The sequence below is a fragment of the Balaenoptera borealis genome (assembly GCF_965194805.1).
Source record: "Balaenoptera borealis genome assembly, chromosome: 11".
Taxonomy (NCBI): domain Eukaryota; kingdom Metazoa; phylum Chordata; class Mammalia; order Artiodactyla; family Balaenopteridae; genus Balaenoptera; species Balaenoptera borealis.
Window position 1 is genome coordinate 28,571,600 of NC_138868.1, and position 25,199 is coordinate 28,596,798.

The following is a 25,199-nucleotide window of genomic DNA, read 5'->3' on the forward strand; positions in this document are numbered from 1 at the left end:
CGGGGTGTCCTGACCATTATAATAGCCTTTCTTTTTTTTTTTTGTTTTATCGCCATTCCATTATTTTAGGTCGTACACCAATGTAGAATGGAGCATACAGCTGAACCATAGAAAGTCTCCTTCTGTGGTTCCACCCATTGGAGAAATTGTTGGTGAATGCAAGAGATTATCTTAAAATGAGTTAAGAAAATGCTTGCTCAATTGAATGCCTCCTTGTTTTCTTTCTTACTTTTTTTTTTTTTAACATAAAATGAATTTCTTCTGGGCAAGCAACCATTGAGAGTGAAATTCTTTTAAAAGCATTTGCTGGACACAGGGCTTGGTTCTCAAAACTCCAGCGTTAGCACTTATCTGCAGTATCATAGGCATTACTGTGCCATTGAAAACCAAGATGCAGTAGCTTATGTTAATGCAAGACTGACAGACCCACATCTGATGGCAATTACCCATACTGGGGGGTTAATAAATGTTCTTAGAATTACTGTCTTTATTTTCTTTATTACAGGAAAAATGGGCAGCTTCCTAAGCTGTACCTCCTGCTTCTTGCTCCAGTCTTGGTGACTTGCTAATTAACTGTTTTGGTTCCAGTGCTTCATGGGCTCTGCTGAGTTTAATATTCATGTTAGGGAAATGCTAAATCTTTTGGCCAAAGTAGTAGGAAAAAACTAAATTACATTCAGCAAACATTTATCCAAATGCTCTTTATGAACAAGAAACGAGGAGCTATAATAATAATGAGACTTGGATGCACCAGAAGAGTGTAAGGGAGATGAATGCATAATATTTTCACATCTTTTTTTTCTTCTAGTTGTAAAAGATCTTAATTTTTATCCATGTTCTTAGGGAATTTCAGCCCTGAAGCACTTGGTTAAGAAGGATCTTCATGCCACATCCAGACTCAATGGGAAAGACATTGTGATCAGTTAGCAACGTTTGCCATGTTGTAGGATGGGGAGATGGTTACACACATACCATGTGTTTACAGGTCCTGGTTTAGTGTCATTCATCTTTTATCAAACTCATGCTCTCTGACCGTGATAGACAGAAAATTGCCATAGTGAAAATGTATGCCTGCTTTATTTTAACTCTCTGGCCAATCCAGACTTTCAAATGTCTCTACTAGAAAGTTCCTGAAATGACTGTGACCTTGGCTTGGTGGGATTTTTAACTTTCTTTCACATTGTAGGCAGTTTCATGTCTGTTGCTAGAGGTTCTTAGTGTACCTTGGGGCAAGTTGGGGTCATTATGTGAATCAGGCAGTCAAGAAAACACAAAACTGTTTGTGTTCTATGGGATTTAGGAAGCAGATTAATTTTGGTTTATGATCCTAATCTATAAAGAATCAAGGTTATCTAATCACTCTGATAGGAGTTAACTTTTGAGCTTTTTGCATACTTACTTAAAAGGGAGTTAATAGACCAACTCAGTTTATTATGTCCCCCAAATCTTGGGCAGCTCACTTTTCTCCAGTTCCCTATCTCCTAAAACTGATTGCTTATCCCAGATAGGTGGTTAAAAATTCAGATTCTTGGAATCTAGCTCAGACATACTGAATCAGATTCTCTACTGGTGAGTCTGAATAATTGGAGTTGTAATGAACTCCTCTGTGGCTTTCCTGCAAGTCCAGTGCCACCATTCTCACTTATGACAGTGTCCCATGGTCAAGTTCAGGGATACGTTCTGCAAACTCTCATCACCCTTAACAATAGGCCATTCTTTTCCATTGTGATCTCTGTTTAATTCAGTTACCTCATCTGTAAAAGGGGATAATAGTTCTCACTCCATAAGGTTGTTCTAAGGATTAAGTAGGTTAATGTATAAAGTTTTTTAGGGCAGAGCCCAACAGAGGGTGAGTGTTTTGTGTGTTAGTTCTAAGCCTCATAATGGTCATCATCATTTGATTTTGTTTACAGTTATCAGTATCCCTTACTAGGCTGTTGTAAGGAGGAATAGAAGGTATACAAACAGTATTGTTTGGGAGGAAGATTATTAATTAAACATGTGGACATATAAACATAGTGAGTTGCATCGGTTAGGAGGCTTTTGGCTGCAAGAAACAAAATAGCTTAAACAACAAGGGGCTTGTTATCTCATACAACAAGAAGGTTGGGAGTAAAGCATTTTTCGGGATCTGGTAGTTCAGGGATTCTTTCAGTCTTCCTTTCTCCGCTTCTCATATGCTATTAGTCTTGCTACTAAGGTTGGAAAGTAACTGTTGAAGTTCCAGGCATAGAATGAAGGCATGACAATGTTCAGAGGAAGAAGAGGGCCATTTCCTCTTTGTATTGTCTCTTTGTACAGGTGGTGACCCTTTCTCAGAAGCCCGTCAGCAGATTGGCCTTCATGTCTCATTGGCTAGGACTGGGTGACATACACCTTTTTAAATCAATCACTGGCAAGGGAAATAGAACTGCTGATTAATCAAGATCCACTTGCCTGGGTCTTCTAAGAATAGGCCCTTCTTTCTTGAGCACATGGCTTTGCGGGGTCGGGGGGAGGCAAGAGGGATGAATATATGAACAAAATTGGAGGCTCTGCTATCTTGGAAAGCTGGGGTGAGGATTTTAATAGACCATCAACAGTGTCTGCTTCATGAGTCAAATAATGAAGGATCTTTGGATGGCACCTTGGAGAGAGTCACCTACTATTTTCCTAGAATAGAGTTCATTTAGTATGACTTACTGTAATTCAGGAGACAGCTGTTGTGGCATGGCAAGCTGGTGACTGAGACAGCCTTGTGTAACACTTAAAATGTCATGCTTATCACCTGTTTCCTATTTTCATCTTGAAATTTTTTACTTTTCTCTTTTCCTTTTCCTTTGATTCTTTTTCTCTTTTCTTTCTTCTGTTTCATCTCTTGCCCTTCGCATGGAACAACTACCAGGCCCCATATATTAAACAGGATGATTGGCTTCTAGTCACCTACGTCTCTTTCCAGTAGAAATGATGTCCAGAGAGAAGATTCCTGTTATGCAGTCAGATTCCAAAACTTTGAGAGGCTCAACCCATAATCGTGTATTATGTTTGATGGCTGGCTGTTCAGAGTAGTTTAATCTTCTTTCTCTCTTACCCATCTAAACTTGACATGTCAAGATTCTTAACGATAGCACAGGGAGTATCCTTTTAATAATCCAGATGAATTAGTTGTCACCATCAGTTGGTCATCAAGAGATGGAAAGACCCTTGGTTGGAATCTGAACCCGTTGATATAGGGTAGCAAGGATGCCTGTTAAACCCTCAGTAAAAGAGACATGCACAGCAGTCGAAGCCTGGCAAAAGCAAAAGTAAAAGCAAGAACAAACAGAAATGAATGATATCATTGTTCAGTTCTAGTGGTTTTGAGCTCAATTTCCTTTATAGGTGAATTAGCCTGAACCATGGGTAGACTGAGGACTCCATCTGCCTCTGGACAAGAACGAAAGTAGGACAAGAGGCCTCCAATACCCCTCTTGCTAGGGTCATGTTGGCCACTGAGATCTTACCTAATTGCTAGAAGATGCAAAGAAAAAGTGGAAGTGAGAAAAGAGAATATTTTTCCTTAAGATCATGGCCCACTCAGACCTAGAGAATCAGAGTCTCCCAGGAGGGAGCCTGGAATCTGATTTTTTTTTTTTAACTCCCTACCTAATTCAGGACATCAGACAGGTTTGGAAACCACTGGCCTAGAGTAACTATCTCAGACCTTATACTGATTAAAGGGTTTGCACAATCTGACTTCTAGGGCAGTGATTTTTCAGCCGTGTTGCAAGGGGCTAGCAATGGGGGCCAAGGGGGCAGAACTTTACCTCTCGCCCCTCACCTTCAGGCTCTCTTCAACCACAGCAGACGCATTTTGAGTCTTGTTCTTTAATTCAAGCTTCTTTATAAACTTTTCTTTGAACAAAGTTTTCCCTTCGCTCCACTTGCTCCACCACACAACAAACAAAAACGATCTGCTTCTGGACCAAGACACAGGCTGGTACGACTTCCTGTAAAGCCTTGTCCACGGCATCTTTGGAGAGCTGAGAGAAATCCTATTAAGGCCTTGAAGGTCTGAGGCTGCATGAATAGAACATGGAAAGTCAGTGGTGGCCAAGTAGCATGACCATGGCAGGGGGGGGAGCAGAGCCCCTGTCAGGAGTCAGCCCTAGTCATCCCCTCCCCCAGGTCTCCTGCGGCTCAACGCCACTCAGCACAGTCTTCGCGAGACAGTCTTACCTCCTGTTTGACATCCGTTCAGTTAAGCCATCATGCTATAGTAAACCTCAACTACCCAGAGCCCAGTTCCCTATAATAATGAGGATTTTTAAGATGACAAAGGTAAAGCCTAAGAAAATAAGCAAATACATCAGCTTTGTTGAACTGCTCCCAACCACCCCCAGACCGCAGCAATAGCTAACTTGCAGGACATGCGCACATCTAGCCCAATCTTGTACCTTTTTACCTCCTGCATGGCTGCTTCACCATCAGGCCCTGAGTATGCTTGTCTTCCTGGGGCAGGAAGTTGAATAAACACGTTTTAGAAATATTTTCGATCACAAGAGTAAGTTTAAAAAAATATTCTCAAGTTAATTTTCTGCTAATTGACAATAGAAGATGGGTGTTCTCATGAAAATTGAGATTTTAAAGGAACCATGTGGATGATATACTCTTCTAAACATCGCGTGCACGCGCGCGCGTGCATGTGTGCGTGTAAGCATGCATGAATGTGCTTCCTGCCTCCTTACATTATGTTACACATGATCAGGGAAGTCTATTTCTTATGTATCTTATTATTGAAAAAGGGCTGGGCAGACTGAAAATGTCCACTGATCTCCCTCAAAGACACCATCCTTGATTGCCATATCTCAGTAGATTTCCTCTGTTTTTCTCTGTCATAGCACCTGCTAATTCCCTTCCTAGCACTTACCATAATCTGAGTTACGTTAGTGGATATTTACTGCTTTATTGTCTCTTACTCCCAGCTGAATTTAAGCTCCATAACAGCGGAGACCTTTTGTGTTTTGTGCATCATTATGTCAGGCACACTGCCTGTCATACACTAGGACCCCAGGGAATAGTTGTTGAATGTTGTAGGGAGACTGATCATTCCATGGGCATTCGGGACCCTATTTCATTATCAGATCTCATCCTAACTTTGAGAGGGTCAGGGATCTAATGAGATTTAATGGGATCTAATAGGATTTCTTTCCCCCAGGGCTGCTGGATTAGGAAATCAGGTTGTGACCCGACTTTGCAAGAGCTTTGAAATGAGCCCAAAGGGAAAGGAAACCACAAAGTGGGTGAATCTAAGAATGTGGCATTTAAAGTGAAATGCCACACTACAGAGTTAAAAAGTGAGAAGAGACGAACCCAAATAATTGAAATCTGGCCAGACCTTCCTAGTAAGGAATCAACTTTACAGTCTTTGGATGGGTTTGAATAGCAATAGTTGTAGTTCTCTGTTGTGGGGAATTGTTAGACCCTGCAAAAATATCTTCTTTTCCTACTAGTGTATCTAATCTCCAGTTTCTGGCCAAAACACTCCAAAAGAATTCATTTTAAGAAAGTAGTCTTTTTCAAAAAAATTTGACTGCCATTTTCAGCATTTAAGAATCAATGATACTGCTTTTACCTCCCACTCTGAAGAGAATAATCCTAGTGAAAAATGCTAGTATTTCAGAGACAGGCAGACATGAAATACCATGGTTGAGATGAGCCTATGTGTTATAAAAATATCAATCTAGAAAATCTTTTGCTCAGAGCCTTGAGAAATCATCTTGGTATTTTATATGAAAAAGGGGTGCTGAATTGGCTGAGAGTCAACAAATATAGCTCCTTAGCTACTGAAGGAAAAAAATAAGTAAAAATGGCGATGTTGCTCTCATGGAAGATCTTTACTGTTGGGTTTCATTAAAGATGCTTCAGCAATAGTGTCAGAAACAGAAGAAAAGTTTAGAAGGATAGCGGCTGGATTCAGAGCAGTCATTTCTTTTCTTTTTCTTTTTTTGTTTAAGATTTTTTGATGTGGACCATTTTTAAAGTCTTTATTGAATTTGTTACAATGTTGCTTCTGTTTTATGTTTTGGTTTTTTGACCCTGAAGCATGTAGGATCTTAGCTCCCCAACCAGGGATCGAACCCACACCCCCTGCATTGGAAGGCGAAGTCTTAACCACTGGACCGCCAGGGAAGTCCCAGAGCAGTCATTTCTATTAAGTTACTCTCTGATTTAAGCTCACAGTTAAGGTGGCTAAACAGATGCCCTTATGGATCAAATGAAAGAAAATAATCTTAAACTATAAGAGTAGAAGTTTAAAAAAGAACAGGAAAGAGTATCCCAACAATAAACTCTGTGCAGTCCTGAGTGTCCATGAGATACGATGAAATTAGTGGCCATATGCCTGGGGGTTATTGGTTGGTCCTTGCAGGTAGTGGCAGATTGATTTTAGTCAGGATTCATGATTGTAGGCACCGTCTTCAGAAAACTCTCTTGGTTTTTCAGAACCTGAGTTCCCTAATCTTTAAAGCAGATCATTTAAATGATCTCCAACTCAAAAACTCTGACCCTGCCATTGTATGATATGGTAGAAGAGGAGAGGATTGGTCTGCGAAATAAGGAGTTTCACCTTGCACAAACTCACTGGGTGACCTGAGTCATTTAACCTTGCTGGTTCTTAGTTTCTTGTTCCATGGAAGGAATGATTCTGATCTCAGAGGACTTGCCTAGGTTGGAATCTCAGCGAGCCTGGAATTAGAGGATAAGAGGTCAGGAGCACCCTGCTGCCTCTTGATTTTCTGTTGGAAGCAAAAGGAAAAAGCTGGCCCTACAAGTATGTTAGCCTGGATTCTTTCATCTGACCCAGTGACTTGGGGGCCTGAGAAGATGCACACACATGTCCTGTTTGGCTTGGTCAGTAGACTCATTCGTGAAGAGTGGCCTCTGCAAAGCCAGCTGTCAAAACATCAGTGATTTGCCTGAGAGGCCTAGGAGTGAAAACGTTCAGATGAAGGGATACAATGAAGAAGAAATACAGGCACCTTCCTCAAGTAATGAATGGCTGTTGCATTAACTTCACTATTGATTATCTCCTCTGAGCTCCCAATACAATGAAGAAGAAATACAGGCACCTTCCTCAAATAATGAATGGCTGTTGCATTAACTCCACTATTGATTATCTCCTCTGAGCTCCCTAATCCTGGGAACAAAGGCTGGAAAAATCTTTACACGAATAGTATTAATCATGCAACAATAGTAATTCCCTTCTCTTTTGAAATTGAAGCATTATTTGCGTGATGTGTATAGCTTATTCATTCATTTATTTGTCCATTTATTTGTTCACCCATTCAACAAATTTGACTCCTTACTATGTGCAGACCAGTCTCTTTGCTTCCATCTGCCTTCCCCAACAAAAAGTCCCCTTATAACTGATTTTTAAAATCAGATTTGGTTTCTCAATGACAAATGAATAGAATATCTTGTGATGGATATAACTGGTGCCATCTTAGGATAAAATAAAAATAGGATTTGTCACACTTTAAGGCCATCTGGAATCCAAAACTGAGATACTAGCTACTCATATTCACATTATCCTTAACCAGGATAAAATTATTTCTTCATTCATTCATTTGATAAATAATTATTGAAGCCTACTGGGAATGCAAAGAGGAATAGAATAGAGTCTGACCCTCCTGAAGTCTGTAGTCAAGTGGGAAAGAGAGCCCTGTAGACAGATTCTTCGTTCTATGAACTGCAAGCACTTGGCAAGCTCAGAGCCCAAAATACGAGTGGAGGGGTGACTAATGGGGGCCAGGTCACAAAGAGTTGTACACATCACACAAGGAGTTTGGCTTTTTGTCTATAGGCAATAATAGGGAGTCTAGGAGGATTTTAACGTGCGTGATTGTGTAAGTGAACAGAGGAATATATGCGATCAGTTTTCTATTCTGATAAGATCACCTTAGCATTAGTGAGTAGGATGGATTAAGCCTTATAAGAAGGTATATTAGTTTGCTAGGGCTGTCAACAAGATACCACCGACTGGGTGGCTAAACAACAGAAATTTATTTTCTCACGGTCTGGAGGCTAGAAGTTTGAGATCAAGGTGTCTGTAGGTTTACATTCCCCTGAAACCTCTCTCCTTGGCTTTCAGATGGCTGCCTTCTTGCTGTGTCCTGACATGGTTCTCCTCTGTGCGTACACATTCCTGGTGTCTCTCTGTGTGCCCGTATTTTTTTTTTTTTTTTTTTTTCTTATAAGGACATCAGTCAGATTGGATTAGGGCCCATCCTATGGCCTCGTTTTAACTTAATTACCTCTTTAAAGACCCTATCTTCAAATACAGTCACATACTTGAAGTACTGGGGGAGAGGGCTTCAACATAAGAATTTTAGGGGGACACAATTCAGCCCATAAAAGAAGCAAACCAAAAGGTAGGGAAATCCACACCTTGTCAGAAAGCATGGATGTGTGCGATAAGGGACAGAAATGGACATGTATTTTAATGACCACTTTAAGGCTAAAGCACTATGTATTCACTTGACTTCAAATGTTCAAGAATAGGGACCCTCATAGAACAAGACCACCTGTGCTCTTTTTTTTTTTTTTTCATTTTACTGTCTTGTTGCAAACAGTGTTCCACAGACAGGGTATGTTCTCCAGCTGTGGCCTGATTATCTGGATTCCTTAAAATATTTAATTGAATCATTTAAATGAGAGCTTTAAAAAACACCTTATGCTTTAAGCATACTACTTATGAGAAAACAGATTTAAGAAGACACAATGCAAATTTGTCTCTTGAACTGTAGCTTTAAGATGCTGGGGGCTAGATCTCAAGAAACTAGTAAACTGTAATGTCTCAGTCCATTCAGGCTGCTATAACAAAATACCACAGACTGGGTGGCTTATACGCAACAGAAGTTTATTTCTCACAGTTCAGGAGGCTGGGAAGTACAGAATCAAACATGGTTGAGTTCTGGTGAGGGCCCTCTTTGTGGTTCATATATGGTGTCCTCTTTCTGTGTCTTCACATGGTGGAAGGAGCAAGGGAGTTCTGTGGCTTCTCTTTTATGAGGGCGCTAATCCCATTCATGGGGCGTCCACCCCCACCCACATGACCTAATCACTTCCCAAAGGCTGCACCTCCAAATACCATCACATTGGGAATATCAATATATGAATTTTGGGGGGACACAAATCTTCAGACCGTAACATGTGGGTAAAGAAGAAAAATATAGAAAGTGAAATAGACCTCCAACTCTACTTCCTGGAACCTTGGGCCCCAAGGGCCATGATGGACTTTCCAGAAATCCTTTCTTCCTGAGAAATTATACTACATATTTTGTACTGCTTCATCCCAAAGGGGAGGCTTGGGGCATTAGGCCACAAAGCTCTTCCCAAGAGAAGAGGTCAGAGACTGTTGGAACTAGTGTTTCAATGAAACCAAAACCTTAGCAGGAGACTTCATGATTTCATACTACCCAGCAAGTCTTCTTTGTAGCTTCCGATTATCTGGAGTTCTTAGTAGAAAATTTTGCCAGCTGAGGGGTGGGGGAGAAGCAAAAATGGAAGAGGAAATGAATGCGATCTCCGTTCTCTCCATCTCATCACTGTCACTATTGATCAAAATAACCTTCCCTGAGAGATTTCTTTTAAATTTTTACCCTTGGAAGGCTTCATTAAAATTTTGAAATATAAAATGGGAAAAGTCGATTTTATTGGATCCTAAATTTTGCTCTATGTGGCTTCCTGTCCAGAGTGCAAATTATTAAAATTGACATAGGATGTGTGTGCAAGGTAATATCATTTTTTGTAGACTCTTTTCTAAATTTCAAGATATCCATAGAGTGGATTAGATTATATAGCGAGTGGGTACTCTGAAAAGAAAATAGAATTGTGTATTGATGCCTTCAGAAATATTATTTGATGGCAATAAAATATTCTCTGAGATTCCCTTCAGAGGGGAGAAAATGGAGTTTGTTTGCAGTAATTGCATTTTCTAGCATTTGCTCTCACACTTTCCAATATAAGCCGATTGGAGCCTGTGATTTGGTTTTGCTTATTGGCAAAAGTACCATGTAAATTCATCTGTGATGCATTTAAAGAAGATGCTTTTGAAAGTTTGGAAATTGAGATGGCTTTTTCTTATTAGATTTCAAAAGTATTAGGGTTCATTTCTATATTTTAGTCTAATGTAATATCAGCCAAATATGTTCTTTTTCAATTTAGTTTTAATCAAGTTCTAGAAGACCATTTTCATCTAGCCCCAGTGGCGCTGTTAAGGCAGAGATTTTATTTCCACTGTCAACCCTCTGTTCTGGCTTCTGTGGACCAGCCCCTTGGAATCACTGCACACTGAAATCCTGCATTCATCTGCCCAAACATTGTTTCAGCATGCAAAAATCATAGTAGTTATTACAAAAAGGTTTTTTTTATTATTACTTGTGGGGTTAAAGTGGGGAGGGAATCTAAAAAGCCTCTAAAATTGTTATTATTTTTTAAAGCAGATGGCCTTTATGCCAGAGTTATTTTTATTTGATTTTTTTTACCATACTTAATGGTTTAAAATGCACACACATAGGATTTGTATTTGTTCCTCTAATTATTCAGTAGAGTAATTACCACTTGTTTTGTAATTATTGCTGGAAGGAACACCTTTTTCTTAGTTGCTTTTTTAAAGGCTTTGTGGGGAAAAAAATCCCAACATATTGTTTTTCAGCTCACCATAGACTTTGTCAGTCAACACTACTAGTTTGTTAAAGATACTCATTGAACACTCTTTTAAGATGGTAAGAAGTAGGAGATGAACCCCTTATCTCGAATGAAGTTACAATGCAGAACAAAGACAGGATAAAAATAATGATAATAATAATCGTCCTTTATGTGTCAGTTTTATATGAAGTTCTTTATCAATCTCACTCAGTCTGCGTGGCCACTCTGTAATATAGGTTGTGCAATTATCCTTATTTTTTCTGATGAGTAATATGAAGGTTAAATAGCATGTTTTGAGTTTCAGTTTCTCAGGTAGTAAGTGACAGAATCAGAAACTTGGTCCCGAATCTGTCTGACTCCAAAGCCCATGATCTCTCCATCATGCTATTATTTCTACATTCTGTTATGCTCCAGTGATATAAACATGTACATGGCTGGTTGAGATGAGACTTGACAATGTCGTTACCAATTCTTCCTGTGACGATCCAGTGAAATCCTGATTTGGATCCAGTTTTCTGAAACTTGAGGAAGTCGACTGAAGGCTCTTTAGGAGATAGTCTGATTGTTTCAGATCAGATTTGTTGTATGGCGTATCAATCTTTCTCAACAAGCCAAGGCTCTCATTTGTAAGGAAGAGGTTGGACAAAATAAACAGTGAAGAGACTACCCATGGTTCCAGTTACATAGGCAGATGGTAATACTCAAGTATAATTGGAGCCATGCTTCCTTGGACAGTTACCATCACGGCTTTACATATAGAACATGCCATGTTGGTCTGGGTAGCAACTTAGAGGTACTCAGTTGGGAAACAAGGAGGAGATTGTCATTCATTTTTAATACCTTGTGGTAGTAAAGTGTGTGAATGTGTGTGTGTGTGTGTTTGTGCGCGTGTGTGTGTTTAAGTCACAGAAAGCTGTGTTGGAATAAGGTTATGGTTGAGACGAGAATGCATGCAAACAAGTTGCTGCTGAGCAGCAATCAAATCTCTGAGATGTTTTCAGGTCCATAATAATTATGGGTACTAATGGCCTTGTGGTTTACACTTCTTAGTCACGTTACCTGTCATCAGTGCCATATACTGGTGACTACTCGGGTCCAGAGGGAGGTCTGCTTTCCTGGGTGAGGGATGGACTTTTGTCTCCTTTGCGGATTAAGGCTTATAACATCTCCTGATGCCTTGTGATTCTTTTTATGGCGGAGGCTGAAGAGGAGGAGGGAGCATTTCAGCTGTGGCTTCTTAACACTAGCCCTAATTCCTGCAGCAGACCACTGGGCGTTCACTCAGCATTCCTTACTTGCTCCTGGGTTTCCGGCTCAGCCTTGACATTATTGTAATATAGTTTTCTGTGTTTAATATTTCTTAGACTTGGTTTCCCATTGCAAGCATGGAAGAAACCCTAATGCATGAGTTTCAGAGGAGAAGGTAGCAGTCTGAACCTGCTGTGTGGCTCCATCAGCAAGTGTGAGTATTAACGTTAGAGCTGTCAGGACTTGTGAAAATTAATGGAGCCTGACGGGGGACAGACTGAGGTCAGAGACGGAGCTTGCCCTGATTGAATGTTTCTGGTGGCTTTGCAGCCGAGGCAAGTGAGTGCAAACCGTGGAGCCGACAGGGAGTGCTGAAGGTCCATTCATTCATTTAACATGCAGGCCGTGGGCACCAAATATGTGTCAAGCACTTTTCTAGGTGCTGGGAGCACAGCAGGGAAAGGTGGGCTCTACCTGCTTCTAGCTTCAGAGCCCTCTCCCTGCCTCCAGGCTGGACTCAGCCTTTCTCTGCTATTGGCCCCCAGCAGTCATCAAGGAAGGAATTTATTAATTTATTTTCATTTTTATTGAAGTAGAGTTGATTTACAATGTTGTGTTAATTTCTGCTGTACAGGAAAGTGATTCAGTTATACATATATATATTCTTTTTCATATCCTTTTCCATTATGGTTTATCACAGGGTATTGAATGTAATTCCCTGTGCTATAGAGTAGGACGACCTTGTTGTTTTATCCATTCTATATATGATAGTTTGTATCTGCTAATCCCAAATCCCAATCAAGGAAGGAATTTAACTGACACATCTCCTTAGTCCATCCCAGAGCTTCATAGTTCTTCCATCCTCATAGCCATTGGTATTTTTTTTTTTCCTTCCATCCTCCTGCAAAATTTTCTGCTTGGCCAATTTTCAAGCCCAAGTTATTCTTATTTAGTCCTCAGTGGAATAGAGAACCTTCAAGAGTTTAAACATTTCCCTCTCTGCTGGAGTTATGATATTAAAATATAATAATAATTTTAAACAGAAAAAAATGCCTTCTATTATCCACCTTGGGGCTATAACAAGGTCCCTTTATAACATTGGCATTAGGGAACATCTACAGTGCCCCACACAGACCAAAGGTTTCAGAAATGTGATTGAATTGCAATATATCTCTTTTGTGTATAACAGTCCATGATAATAGGTCTGAGTATATATCTGTTTTATTCTTTTTAATCTCAGAAAGTTCATTTTTTCTAGCACATTGGCAAGGGAAGGTGAGCCTGAAGGTTATGCCCTGTGAGTTGTACTTTCCTGGGCATCTGGGAGCCATTGCAGGTTCTTCTGACTTGTTATCTCTGTGTTGTTTTCTTCTTGCTACATAGTGAGCTTTATTTTATGTGAGTGATATGCCAGAAACATTTTTGGTTTCCTCATATATTTTCAAAGTCTGGAATTTAGGAGTATGGAGGGGAGTGTATATAGAGATTGGAGATATTTAAATCAATTTGTCACCTTCGTATAAGTAGGTTTTCCTTTACCCAGGAAACCCAGCAAGCCATGTTTGCTTTGGGATGATCTCCTTCACAAAGAACTACTATTGTACTCTGGGTTTTTTCCCCCTGGGTTTTTAGCAGAAATAAGTAGGAGATAGCAGTCAGTTAACCTTGCCTGTCAGATCCCTGATAAAAATTGGGCATGGTGAAGGTGGTATTTGTCGTAAGTCACAACCTGATGGCCATTTTGGTTGCCCCTATTTCCCATACTCCCCGTTCATGACGAATAAAGAATATGGGGCAGGAGCCAACTCCTGGTAGGTGGCAGGCAGATTCCCAGGAAAAGAAAGTATTCTGGAATGACCTTGGATTCTGATCTGACATGAACTTGAGTTTTCGAGAGGAATACATTCTATAATGATTTTAAAAAATAGGTTGCAGTTGTGTGATAATTTTGAGGAACATTAACTTTTATTGGTGGGTGTGGGGCAAGCTAGCAAGGAATCGTGTTTGGCCAGAGGAGTGCTTATATATGTTTATTGTAAAATGCTGATACACACATGCCCCAGTCCTCACCACTCTCTCTTACTTCTACCTAGCTCAGTTCACATTTTTGTCTTATTTCTCTGGTCCCTGTAGACATTTTAGTTTATTACCTTGGACTTCTATTCTACTGTCAAAGCCTCATCTTATTTCTCATAATACAGTCAACAAGTTTTTAAATTCTGGGACTCTGCATGACAATGGACAAAGGAGCTTTTTTTCCTTCTTCTCAAGTCTATGACCTTCCCTTCCTTGGGTAGGCTCCCAAATTCTTCTGGGAGCTAGTGGGTAAGAAATTACACCCACAGCTGCAGTAACATTTGGGGAATGCCTAAATTGAGCCAGCATGTGTGGTATGAGGAGGACTCATGTAAGAGATAGGTCTTAAGCCAAAGTCCATGAGGCTGTTACAAATTTGGGCTCACCTCCACTTAGAGGGGTGGGATAGGGAGGGTGGGAGGGAGACGCAAGAGGGAGGAGATATGGGGATATATATATATGTATAGCTGATTCACTTTGTTATACAGCAGAAATTAACACACCATTGTAAAGCAGTTATGCTCCAATAAAGATGTTAAAAATAAGTAAATAAATAAATCATGTGTCAAAAAAAAAAAGATTTGGGCTCACCTGACAGAATACTAGCAGGGGAGGCAAAGAGCTTTTCTTGTCCCACTTTTGCCAGCAGCTTGACTTGTGACTTTGCTTAGCAAGTGACAGCACCTCTCTGGCACTCACTCTCTTCATTAGTAAAATTGAATTGGATACATCATTGATTTTTCTTTTTAATATTTTTAAGCCAGGGCTAACTTTCTTCGAATCAAATCTTTCCCCAAATCGTAAAATAAAGGAAAGCAGTGCTGCAGTGGTGAACATGGGAGCAGGCCCCTCTCCTCCCCCCTTGTCTCTTTCCTCACATCGCCCTGCTCCAGCCCCGGGGAGGGTTACAGAGCACAGCTTTCAAATCACTCAGGGTGTGAAACATGGGAGCCGCTTTAAGTGACACATTAAATGTCCAGAGTTTGGGAAGGAAGGGAGGCTGACCTTGACACAATCCGCTGTGTGTCTGCTTTAAAGTTGTCACGGCTTTATCAGACATATGCATAGCCAAAGATCTTAGCTTTTCTTTTTCTGTTCCTCTCTATATACTCATCGAAGAGTACCTTCATCTGATTCTATGAAGATATTAGGGGTATTCCAAATGAGTAGTCACTCTTTAGAGACATAGAATCTGGGCGTTACTTATCACAGGTTACACTATTCATTTGTGAATGAGGGACCGATCCTGGCCCATTTTTTGGCAATCAGTAAATGTTAGAAGAGATGAGTAACTGGATGTTAGAAGGAGGAAAGAAGTGATGTGTTGAGGGCACACATTTTCAAGGTTAGAAGCATCTCGACAGAGGCAGCTAGGTTTGCACTGTGTATAGGTTGAAGGCTTCATAGGTCCACCCACCATCACCTCAGATCCAGATATCTTAATGACCCTAGTAATGTTTTTGTTAATTTGAAGGATACATTGGACCATGCCAGTTTCTGCCTTTGGAAAATAGAAGTTTTCTTTTTCATCTCCAGATGCTTTTCTTTGAAGGCAATGACATTGTGCAATGTGACCAGGGAGTGATTCAATTTGCGGGTAAACTAATATTTTCTTGGTTGGCAACTGGGAAGGGCAATCATTATAATAATTATTATAACACAGCTAATATGTATTGAGTGATGATGAAGTGTGAGAAACTGTGCAAATCTTTACATGCAGTATATTGTTTAATGTGCATCAAACCTTAGGGGTAGTATTATTATTTCCCCCCCATTTATATTTGAAGAAACTGCAGTTTAAAAACAGTGTATTGGAGAATATTTGGCTAGACTGGATTGGAGATGCTTCCTCATTTCACTACTGAAGTTCTGGAAAGAGAATTCCAGAAGCTTGCAGCTGGTAGGCCAAATTAGATGTATTAGAATTGGCCCCCAACTGTGTTTGTTTGTTTTTAATTGAACTAGCAATTCAGGAGGGCTTAAACTTGGAGGACAACCCAGTACTGGTTTAAACCTTGTCATATAGCTCAAGATGACAAGCCCATCCCTGGAATTCTTTGTAGGAAGTTCCTGATAAGTCTTGCAGAGGTTCATTCATCCCTTCAACAGATACTTATTGTGTGCCAGCCATTTGGGAAGGTATTGAACTGGGTACTTTGGGTCAAACAAGGAACCACAAGCCACAATCCATGCCTTCAAGCACCTCACAGTCTAGGAGGAGACAAGTCACATGCAAAGGGTAAAACTAAAAAAATGGAGTAAAATAATAAAGTGCACTGATTATTTACTCCATACCACACATGTGCTTTAGAAGCTCTATGTCATTTTATCTTGAACGCAACCTATGAGGTGGATGCAGTTATTATCGCTAACGCACCATAGAGAACATAAGGGCTCTGTCCAAGGTCATACAGCTAACATGTCGTGAAGCCTGCAGAGGCCCCACTCTTACCCTCTTGCTGCCTCCACAGTTTAATTTGTAATAAAATTTAAAAATTTGAAAATTAAATCGCAGAGAATAGAAGTGTGACACATGCAGTAAGAAAATATTAAATAATATTCATAGAAGTAAAGATGAAGAGGGAGAGTGTCATGGGTCAGCTGAGAATGAGGTGGGACACAAAGGGAGTTGAGGAAGAAGAGAGGAGAGGAAATACCGCAGAGGGAGGGGGAGAAGGCAGAGTCCAGCATCACTAATCCAGGAAGAGATACTTTGTCAGACAGGGATGTCACTGCGGAGATATCCATGGAGATGAGGATGGAGAAAAAGCCTTGGCTTTGGTTTTTAGGAGGTTTTTATTGACATTCAGGGAAGCTTTTGGAAGAGTACAGAAACAGAGGCAGATTGCATTGGGTAAATTCTGAGTAGCCATTTATGTCTAAGTTGCTGATTCTAATAGTAGGGTGCCCCATCAGGCAACACAATCGTGATAAGTGGGCCAAGGTGTGAGAAGGAACAGGGAATGAGGAGGTCTGCAGCAGACTGAGGTCAGTATTGCCTGATTTTTTAGCTTCCAAAAGAAGCCAGAAACCCTGAATTTTTGGTGTGATATTTCCTGATTTCTAAATGTTAGTTCAACTAAGAAAATAAAATAAAATACAGTTGAGGGCCCACTATAATACATCTGTGGGCTAAATTTGGCATACCAGCTGCAAGCTTCTAGAATCCTGCTTCCAGAAGTTTAGAAGTAAAATGAGGAAGCATCTCAAAGAAGAAGTAAGGTTAGGGATGGTTTAGGATTGCATTTGAGGAGTGTGTGTGTGTGGGGGTGTGTGTGTGTGTGTGAGTGAGTGAAGAGCTGCTTGTTTTTATTTTCTTGGGGTGGGTAAACATAAGCTCACTAAGGAGGAGAAATAAAGAGATGCAAAATATCATAGAGAGATGTCTGAAAAATTAAAGTGCCAGTGGCAGGAAATGGATTAAGAGGCCAATTATTAGAAAGATGAGAAGATGTAAACAGTGATCGGAAAGTGAAGAGAAGGAAATGAAGAGAGTCTATCTTGAGGTGAGGTATTGTATGCTAAGTGCAGAGTCAAAAGGAGCCTGGAACCTAGAGAGGAACTTGGAAAAGTTTTGTGATAGCGGCTTAAGGAATAGGCAGTGGCAAGAGTATAGGATGATTAGAATTGTAGAATAACAGTGAGGACCCAGCTGACTTCCATTATCCATTAGTTTTAAGTGAGCATCTATTTATGTGATACAGTGAGGTGATACAGATACAGTAGGAGATACAGATTTGAATAAGACTTAATTGCTGCCTCCAAGAGCTTATCGTCTTACTTATGATCAGTAGCTCTAAACTGAACTGATTGATGGGCTAGTTTCCCAAATTTCATTCATTCACTTGCTAGCCATCACTTTGCCATATCTGTGAATTATCTGTATTATTATTTGCACAATAGTTTTCTTTGAATCATCTCTTAATTTATATACAAAAATAGAAAAATGAAAATAGAAATGAAAAATGAAGCCATATATCATTACTTGCATTGTTGTGTTTTTCCAAATATGCATATTTAGAACATACAAAACTACTTGCCATTTTGTCAGAAGTTCATCTCTATTCCACCTAAAATAATCTTGTATCTTACCAATAGAACATATACCGTGTCTTAGGAAAGATAGAACTGGTTAGTTGGTAGAATTCTTTAGGTCATTCAAAGCAAGAATTTTTCCACATTAGAATAACTGCACTATGGCCTTGGTTTTTTATTCCAGCAGGTCAGCTTCGATGGCCTGATCTGAATAAAATGGATAAAGGCAGGCACCTCTTTGTCTGACAATTTTAAGATAATGCTATTTGAATAACAAGAAGTTAGAGCTTGACTGCAGAGCCTTCCAAATTAATCTAGTCTGGAAAAAAACAAAAATGCCATCAAGTAACAGGAGATTTGTCAGCTGCCCTGCTTACAATTTTCATATAAAACACAAAGGTTGGCAGATTATAGATGAAAGGTCATTTCAGCAAAAAAAATATGTCAGACAATCTCATAACATAGGTAACAGAGGATGGAAGTTGGAAACTACTATTGGATTCTCAGAAAGAGATGAGTTTGTTGGCAAAGCATAAATATCATCACGATTTTCTGTGGCTGTTCATTTTGGTGGCTACTTCTTTATGCTGAGTCTCCAAAATTTGATTTGAAAGACACTGAAGAGGCTGTCTTCCTGAGAAAGATTTACTTTGCAGCAGTTTTTTTTTTTTCTTAACTGATCTGAAGGGGAGAAATGTACTTCCTTCACCTTGTTTCCCAGTCTCACCCATTCCATCCCTGAACCAAAGCTCTGAAATGGAAAAAACAAGAAGCCAAGGCCTCTTGCAAGAGCAGTGGTACATAAAGACAGGGTTGACAGCGAGTCCATCATCATGAATGATTAAAGGAGGACCAGCAGCTAAAGCATGACTTGTACAAATAGAGTTGCTCAAAGGTTCATGCAGGTAGGACCTGCCTTGGAGCAGATTACTGTCCAGGAAAGCATTTCAGCCCGTTCCAGCCTTGGGAGCACAGGTGAGTCTGGGGATGCAGTATCAGGCCAGTGTGTTCACAGAGCCATAATGTTGAAATTTTGGGGCATCTCAAAAATTTCCAGCGTGTGCAGTGCTGGGAATTTGCAGGCTCCTTAATATATCTTTCATCCGTATTTTAAGTGCAGGGAATTGTGCAAAATATCATCATTCTATCCAAGTAGCTTGCAACATACATCACAGTCTTTTGCCTTATGCTAGTGCAGATTATAAGCTCTGCATGCATTTAAGAGAGGCTTCCTATTTTGTATGAGCTCTTCACTGTAGCCTTGCAAATAACTGAGGCCAAAGGCATTTCACACAGCATTGTGGGCTAATAATCAAGGATATCTATTGATGCTTGGTCACAATGTTTTCGGTTTCGTCTTTCTGCAGTGTTATTTTCTGACTGCTTTCACCTCTCTCCTAAGTCTCGCCCTTAACCCACATGCTATATATACAGTTTTAATACTATTTACAATTTGCATTGCTGAAATCCAAGTGGGCCTATGACAAAACTTGCCTTCCCTTCCAAACAATATAATTCTCTCCCCCACTATAAGCTTCATTAATTGAATCATTGATTCTGGCTTGCTGGTAAGGACCAATTCTTACAACAAATGTATCCAATTTCCTGCTAGTGGTAACTTTCATTCTTCCTGGAATAGCAGGAAACATTAATTTTGCATTGGACCTAGGAGTCTCAGGAAGCTGGAATTATAGGCACCGTCGTCCCGCCCTTTTCCTCCTCAAAATAAAATGAAATAAAATAAAACGAGCAGCTGCCCAGTGGTGAGGCTTGAGGGATGGATAATGACAAAGAAGAGAAAAAGGCATTAATTTCAGGATGGGGGCAGCTGCCCGGCACCATCTCCCTTTGGATTTTGGTTCTTATAGCATCACGGTGAGTTATTAATATGTATGGTCCGTACTTTATTCAAACATTATAAATCTATGCAGAAGTCTGGTGTTTGGGTTTTCCTTTATAGCTTTCATTCTTCTTCCCAGAATTATCTCATTTTGATCGGGAAACTTCTGCATAAAAAACACACATGGAGAACTCACATTTCCATACCATAAATATTAAAAGGGGGTTAAGCTTTACAGTTTCTTCTCCCATCCCAACGGGAGGAAATTTAGCCTTCTAATCAGGGGGCCATTCTTAATGTTCTTTTTATTCGCAAGCCAAAAGGTAAACTTTAACTTGCCATATGCAATTGTACTGTGTAGTTCCTTTCATTTATGTAAATTGTGAAATGCTTGGCTATGCCATGTCTTTTGTATGAAGCTTATACTAAAACATCTAGCAGTTATCTGAGTTGTTAAGAATAGTTGGTCGGCTTATTTTGTAAGGGTCAAAACCAAGTCCAGACCTTTTTAAGGCTCGTGATTAAAGTACTTTTTGCTGGATAATTATAGAGTATGGATTCATCACAGTGAATCTGTAGCAGACAGAAAAGGGAAATGGAACTAGCAAACTTAATGTTTCCTTAGTAGCTTTTTAGCTTCTGAGCAACTTCCTATCTCCCGTTTATTGTCATTTTTGTTAGCATAAAAAAGTAGTCATAAATTTTGGTTCCCATGGAAATATAAAGGGATGCGTGAGCTATTTCATTTGGGGATACTGTCTGCTAATCACGCAGTCTCTGCTGTTGTACTTCATGATGGGAAATGAACGTGCTAATTGGTGCTTTTTTTTTTTCTTATTTCAGGAAACCTGCCATATGAATATAAAATAGTGATTGCTGGGAATCATGAACTGACATTTGATAAGGAATTCATGGCAGACCTTGTTAAGCAGGACTACTACCGTTTCCCCTCTGTGTCCAAATTGAAACCAGAGGACTTTGACAACGTTCAGTCCCTCCTGACAAACAGTATTTACTTACAAGACTCGGAGGTAACAGTGAAGGGATTCAGGATATACGGTGCACCTTGGTAAGTGTTCATTCCAACAGTCTTCCCCTCTGTTTTTTTAGCTCAGCACTCAGAAAGCATGGTTCCGGCTTAGGTGCCTTAAACCAAAAGGATAAAGATGAAGAGAAACCTTTTGGCTGTATTTAGAACATAACACGTATTTTGGCACTGCTTGCTGCAAAACATGATGCTTGTTGTTTTCATTGCGATGCAGATTTCTTTAGGCAAGATCAATGGGAGCATGGCTTTGGTAGATACGTGTCTGTCTGTGTGACCGGGGCTGCATGTGTGTCTGTGGGACACAGAAGGATTTGGTGGAAGGTCACCGTGTTACCCTTCATGCAGATTCAGCCACTCTGAACATCCCATCAGCCTACGTGACTCGTTTCCTTCTCGTTTTACATTGGAAGCACTCATAAAATATCTTGCTTAGATTAGAGTTTCTCAAATCTTGCTACACATCAGAATCACCTGACCAACTCTGAAGAAATACAGATTTTGAAGCCATATCCCCCCTGAGACTCTGATTCTCCTTCCTGAGGTGGAGCCCAGTGACCTGTATTTTTAAAGCTCCCCAGACAAGACTGAAGGAGAGCTCAGTTCTAGAATTCTCAGTACTGAAATTCTCAGCTCTAGAAAACTTGAAGCAGGCGTGTATTCCTTGGGACCAGACAAGAAAGCATTTTGACCTTGGTTCTATCAGTTGCCAGTTGTCTGGTTTTGAAGAAGTTAATTCATAGAGAAGGAACCTCAGTTTCTCTACGACAGTGAAAATAATACCTACTTTTAGAGGGTTATTATGCGGATTAAATTAGGTGATGTTTGCAATGGATTGAGAAGAGCGCCTGGTGATTTGCTTAGAATAACAATTACCATTTTTCAGGCCTTAGCTCTGCCACGAGATATTTATGTGAACTTGAGCAAGTCACTTAGCCTCTAGAGCCAGTTTTTTCATCTCTAAAATGGGAGTGTTTGTTAGATCAGAAGATCAGTAGCAGAGGAGTCTTGGATTTTTATTTATTTGCTTTCTTACTTTTTGAGAGCTCTATGTGTATACAGAGCAGAAAAACTAACCTTTACTCACTTAACCTGGTAAAGTATCCCAGTCCTGCCTTAGAAGTTAAGGATAAGGCTGGAAAAGGACAGAGTGAATTCAGATTGGCCACCCCACTCAACAGTTTGGATTGTCTTCTGTAAAATAGAAAGTTGAGGTATTTCCTGTAATTTGGTTTTCTAGCTTTACTAGTTGGTATCCAGAAGGACTGATGAGTGGATACAGGAAGTATATTTCCGTTTAAAATCAACCTGACCGTGATTCTGAACTCTTAATTGAGTACTTACCAAATGTCAGGCGCTAAAAGTCCTTTATACCTATTATCTCATTTTCTTCAAACTACCTTTAAGAGACAGGCACTATTGTGATTCTCATTTGGCAGATGAGAAAACTCGGGCGCAGAAAGGTTAAGTAACTGCTCAAGAATCACACGGATTCTAAGTGATAACATCCTAATTTGAGTCTGGCTGCAGGGTACATGGTATGCCTGAGGTGGTGGTGGTAGTGCTGTGGTAATTGGTGGTTATAATCTGCAGTGTTTATATCCAGCTTTATGAATGCACGTCAATTAGTTCTTTTTATATGTGACAAGGTGGTAAAGGGCAAGAGAACACACAGCAGAAATTAGTCCTATCAAACAATAATCTGAAAGCTGATCTTGGGGTAATGTAGGATGCCGATATCAGCATTTCTGGGTAAAGGGCAGGAGAGAGAGAGCTTTTTCAGCTTCACATCTCACTTCTTCTTTTTTTTTTTTTTAAAGTATTTGTTTATTTATTTATTTTTTATTTTTGGCTGTGTTGGGTCTTCGTTTCTGTGCGAGGGCTTTCTCTAGTTGCGGCAAGCGGGGGCCACTCTTCATCGCGGTGCGCGGGCCTCTCACTATCGCGGCCTCTCTTGTTGCGGAGCGCAGGCTCAGTAATTGTGGCTCATGGGCCCAGGTGCTCCGCAGCATGTGGAATCTTCCAAGACCAGGGTTCGAACCCGTGTCCCCTGCATTGGCAGGCAGATTCTCAACCACTGCGCCACCAGGGAAGCCCCACAGCTCACTTCTTAATGATTATGCAGTAGTTGAGGAATGACCTCTAATTGGCAGAGAAGCTCTACATGGAGTTGAGATGATTTTTTCAATAATTTAAGATGATTTTTGAAAAATCTTCAGAGCCCAGAACATTTAAGCCCATTCCTGAACAAACAGGATTTTCAGAGATTCCCTGGATTGATGGTTGTTGGTGTGATGACAGCAAGCTTCCTCCATTATCTGAGCAGGTCCAGATCTGTTTAGGATAGGGTTTAGCTCAACCAGATTATGGCCGTGATGCATGAGGGAGTGATTTTGGATTCTGAGGCAGATCGTGTAGCATCTCAAGAAATAACAAAACATAGTAGTTCAAATATGTGAAGTGATGGGGCATAATTTGGTTTTGGTGGTGGTACAAACTTTGGACAAAGTTTATGTCTGAACTGGATTGATCTCATTCAAAATTGTTTATTTTAATATTGGAGAAACTGGTTAAGTCAAGAAAACACGCAGCATTAGTCTTCTAAAATGTTACCCTGAAGTTGTTTTTACACACAGTTTATTGGGATTTCTAGAAAGTTTGAACTATTTCCTTTCTTTTTACAATGAGGGAGATCTTTAAATGGAATTTGTCTCACCCATAGGAATTGTTGATACTTTGTCTTTTGACCAAGAATACAGGGGTTGATGAAAAGGAAATGGCAATTTCATCATATTTTTATGATGAAAATTAGTATTGATATTAAAAAAATAATAATTAAAATAGTTAAAAAATTAATATTCCCAGAACTGCTGTAATCTGAACATTGATTTAGGAATGCCTATGTTAGCATTTCTATGCAAGGAGAACAGATTTTCCCATTTCTACTACTTATTTATTCAGCCTTGGGACCTTGGGCATTTTTCTGAATGTTTCCATGCCTCCGTTTTCTCATCTCTAAAGTGAGAAATAGCAATATTACTTCTCTCTCATGGTTGTTACAAGTGAGTTAATGCATCCACAGCATGCAGAAGACTTCCGGGCATGGAGTAAGTACTGGATAAGTGTTAGCTATTACTGATGTAGTAGGGTTGGTGTTTCCAATGTACTTTATACCTTTGTCTACCTTCACATGGAGACAATTGCACTAGGAGTCAGATGGGCTGGCTTCTAGCCTTAGTTCAGTCTCTGCTGACTGTACAACAAATCCCTTCTCTATTTTGTAAAACAGGGGTAGTGAGGTCTGCCCCACTTTCTCTCTGATGCCACTCACTTCAATAGTCACCAAAATTAGAATCTTTAAAGAGCATACATATTTGCAGGCATGCTTGATTTTTTTAATATCTTGTACAATTTTTAGCTTCTTTCACTATTAAGAATTTGACTGGAAGCAAATCTGAGGGTGGTGGGTGATTTATACTAGAGCTGCTACTCTTCTCCTATGAGAAATAAGGATTTTCCATCCTAAGATTCACACATAGGTGGACATCTGCTTAGTAACCCATTAGATCCTCCAACTCCAATATAATGTGAACAGTTTTAACTTTGATTTCCATGCTTTTCCTATAACTTTTCTGGAGGGAATATTTAGTTCTGATTTACTGATATTGCTAGTGGTTTTCATTTAAAAACAGAAATCAAAATAAGAACCTTGATACTAAGGATTTCCATCCTGTCACAGGTTTCTCAAAAGTAATTGCCATCTCTGTGATAGACCATAGTGGAAAAGAATATAAAAGAATAACGTCTATATGTGTATCACTGAGTCACCTTGCTGTACAGCAGAGATTGCCACAACTTTGTAAATCAACTAGACTTCAATCAAAAAAAAATTTTTTTTAAAGTAATTGCCGTCTGACCAGGGAGAGAGCTTATTAACTCATGTATTTACAAAATGTGGACTGTGACTCAGTTTCACTCTAAACAAGGTATATTAGCTCATATTCATTACATGTTTGTAACTTGTAGCACCGCTGAAAGCTTCCTAAAGACCAGAGAGAATTAACGCAGTGTCTCCTAACTTACAATTTAGGAGGAACTTGTATGTGGAAAATAACTTACAACAATCCTGAGCACTCATGTGTGTTTGCAGTTGGAGCACACTGTCGTGCTTATTAGATCTGCAAAGAAGAGGGTTTGGATGTGGTTCGATGGGTCTGGGAAAATCCAACGGCCTACACTGAAGAAGTTGTGCATGGGGTGCCTTGTTCTGGAAGAAAGGTGCTCCCT

General features: G+C 39.9%; 1 protein-coding gene across 11 annotated transcripts in view; it reads left to right on the plus strand.

Moving 5' to 3' along the window:
- The window catches only part of MPPED2 (metallophosphoesterase domain containing 2), a 173,689-nt gene that overhangs the window by 67,724 nt on the left and 80,766 nt on the right, over window positions 1–25,199 (plus strand). For 8 of the 11 annotated variants that reach the window (XM_082343855.1, XM_082343850.1, XM_082343852.1 and 5 more), the window contains one exon: window positions 20,711–20,936. In XM_082343855.1, the coding sequence (XP_082199981.1) occupies window positions 20,711–20,936 (226 nt within the window). Of the gene's footprint in view, window positions 1–12,032; window positions 12,131–20,710; window positions 20,937–25,199 lie in introns of all 11 variants that reach the window. The other 3 variants (XM_082343858.1, XM_082343860.1, XM_082343859.1) reach the window with 1 other exon arrangement.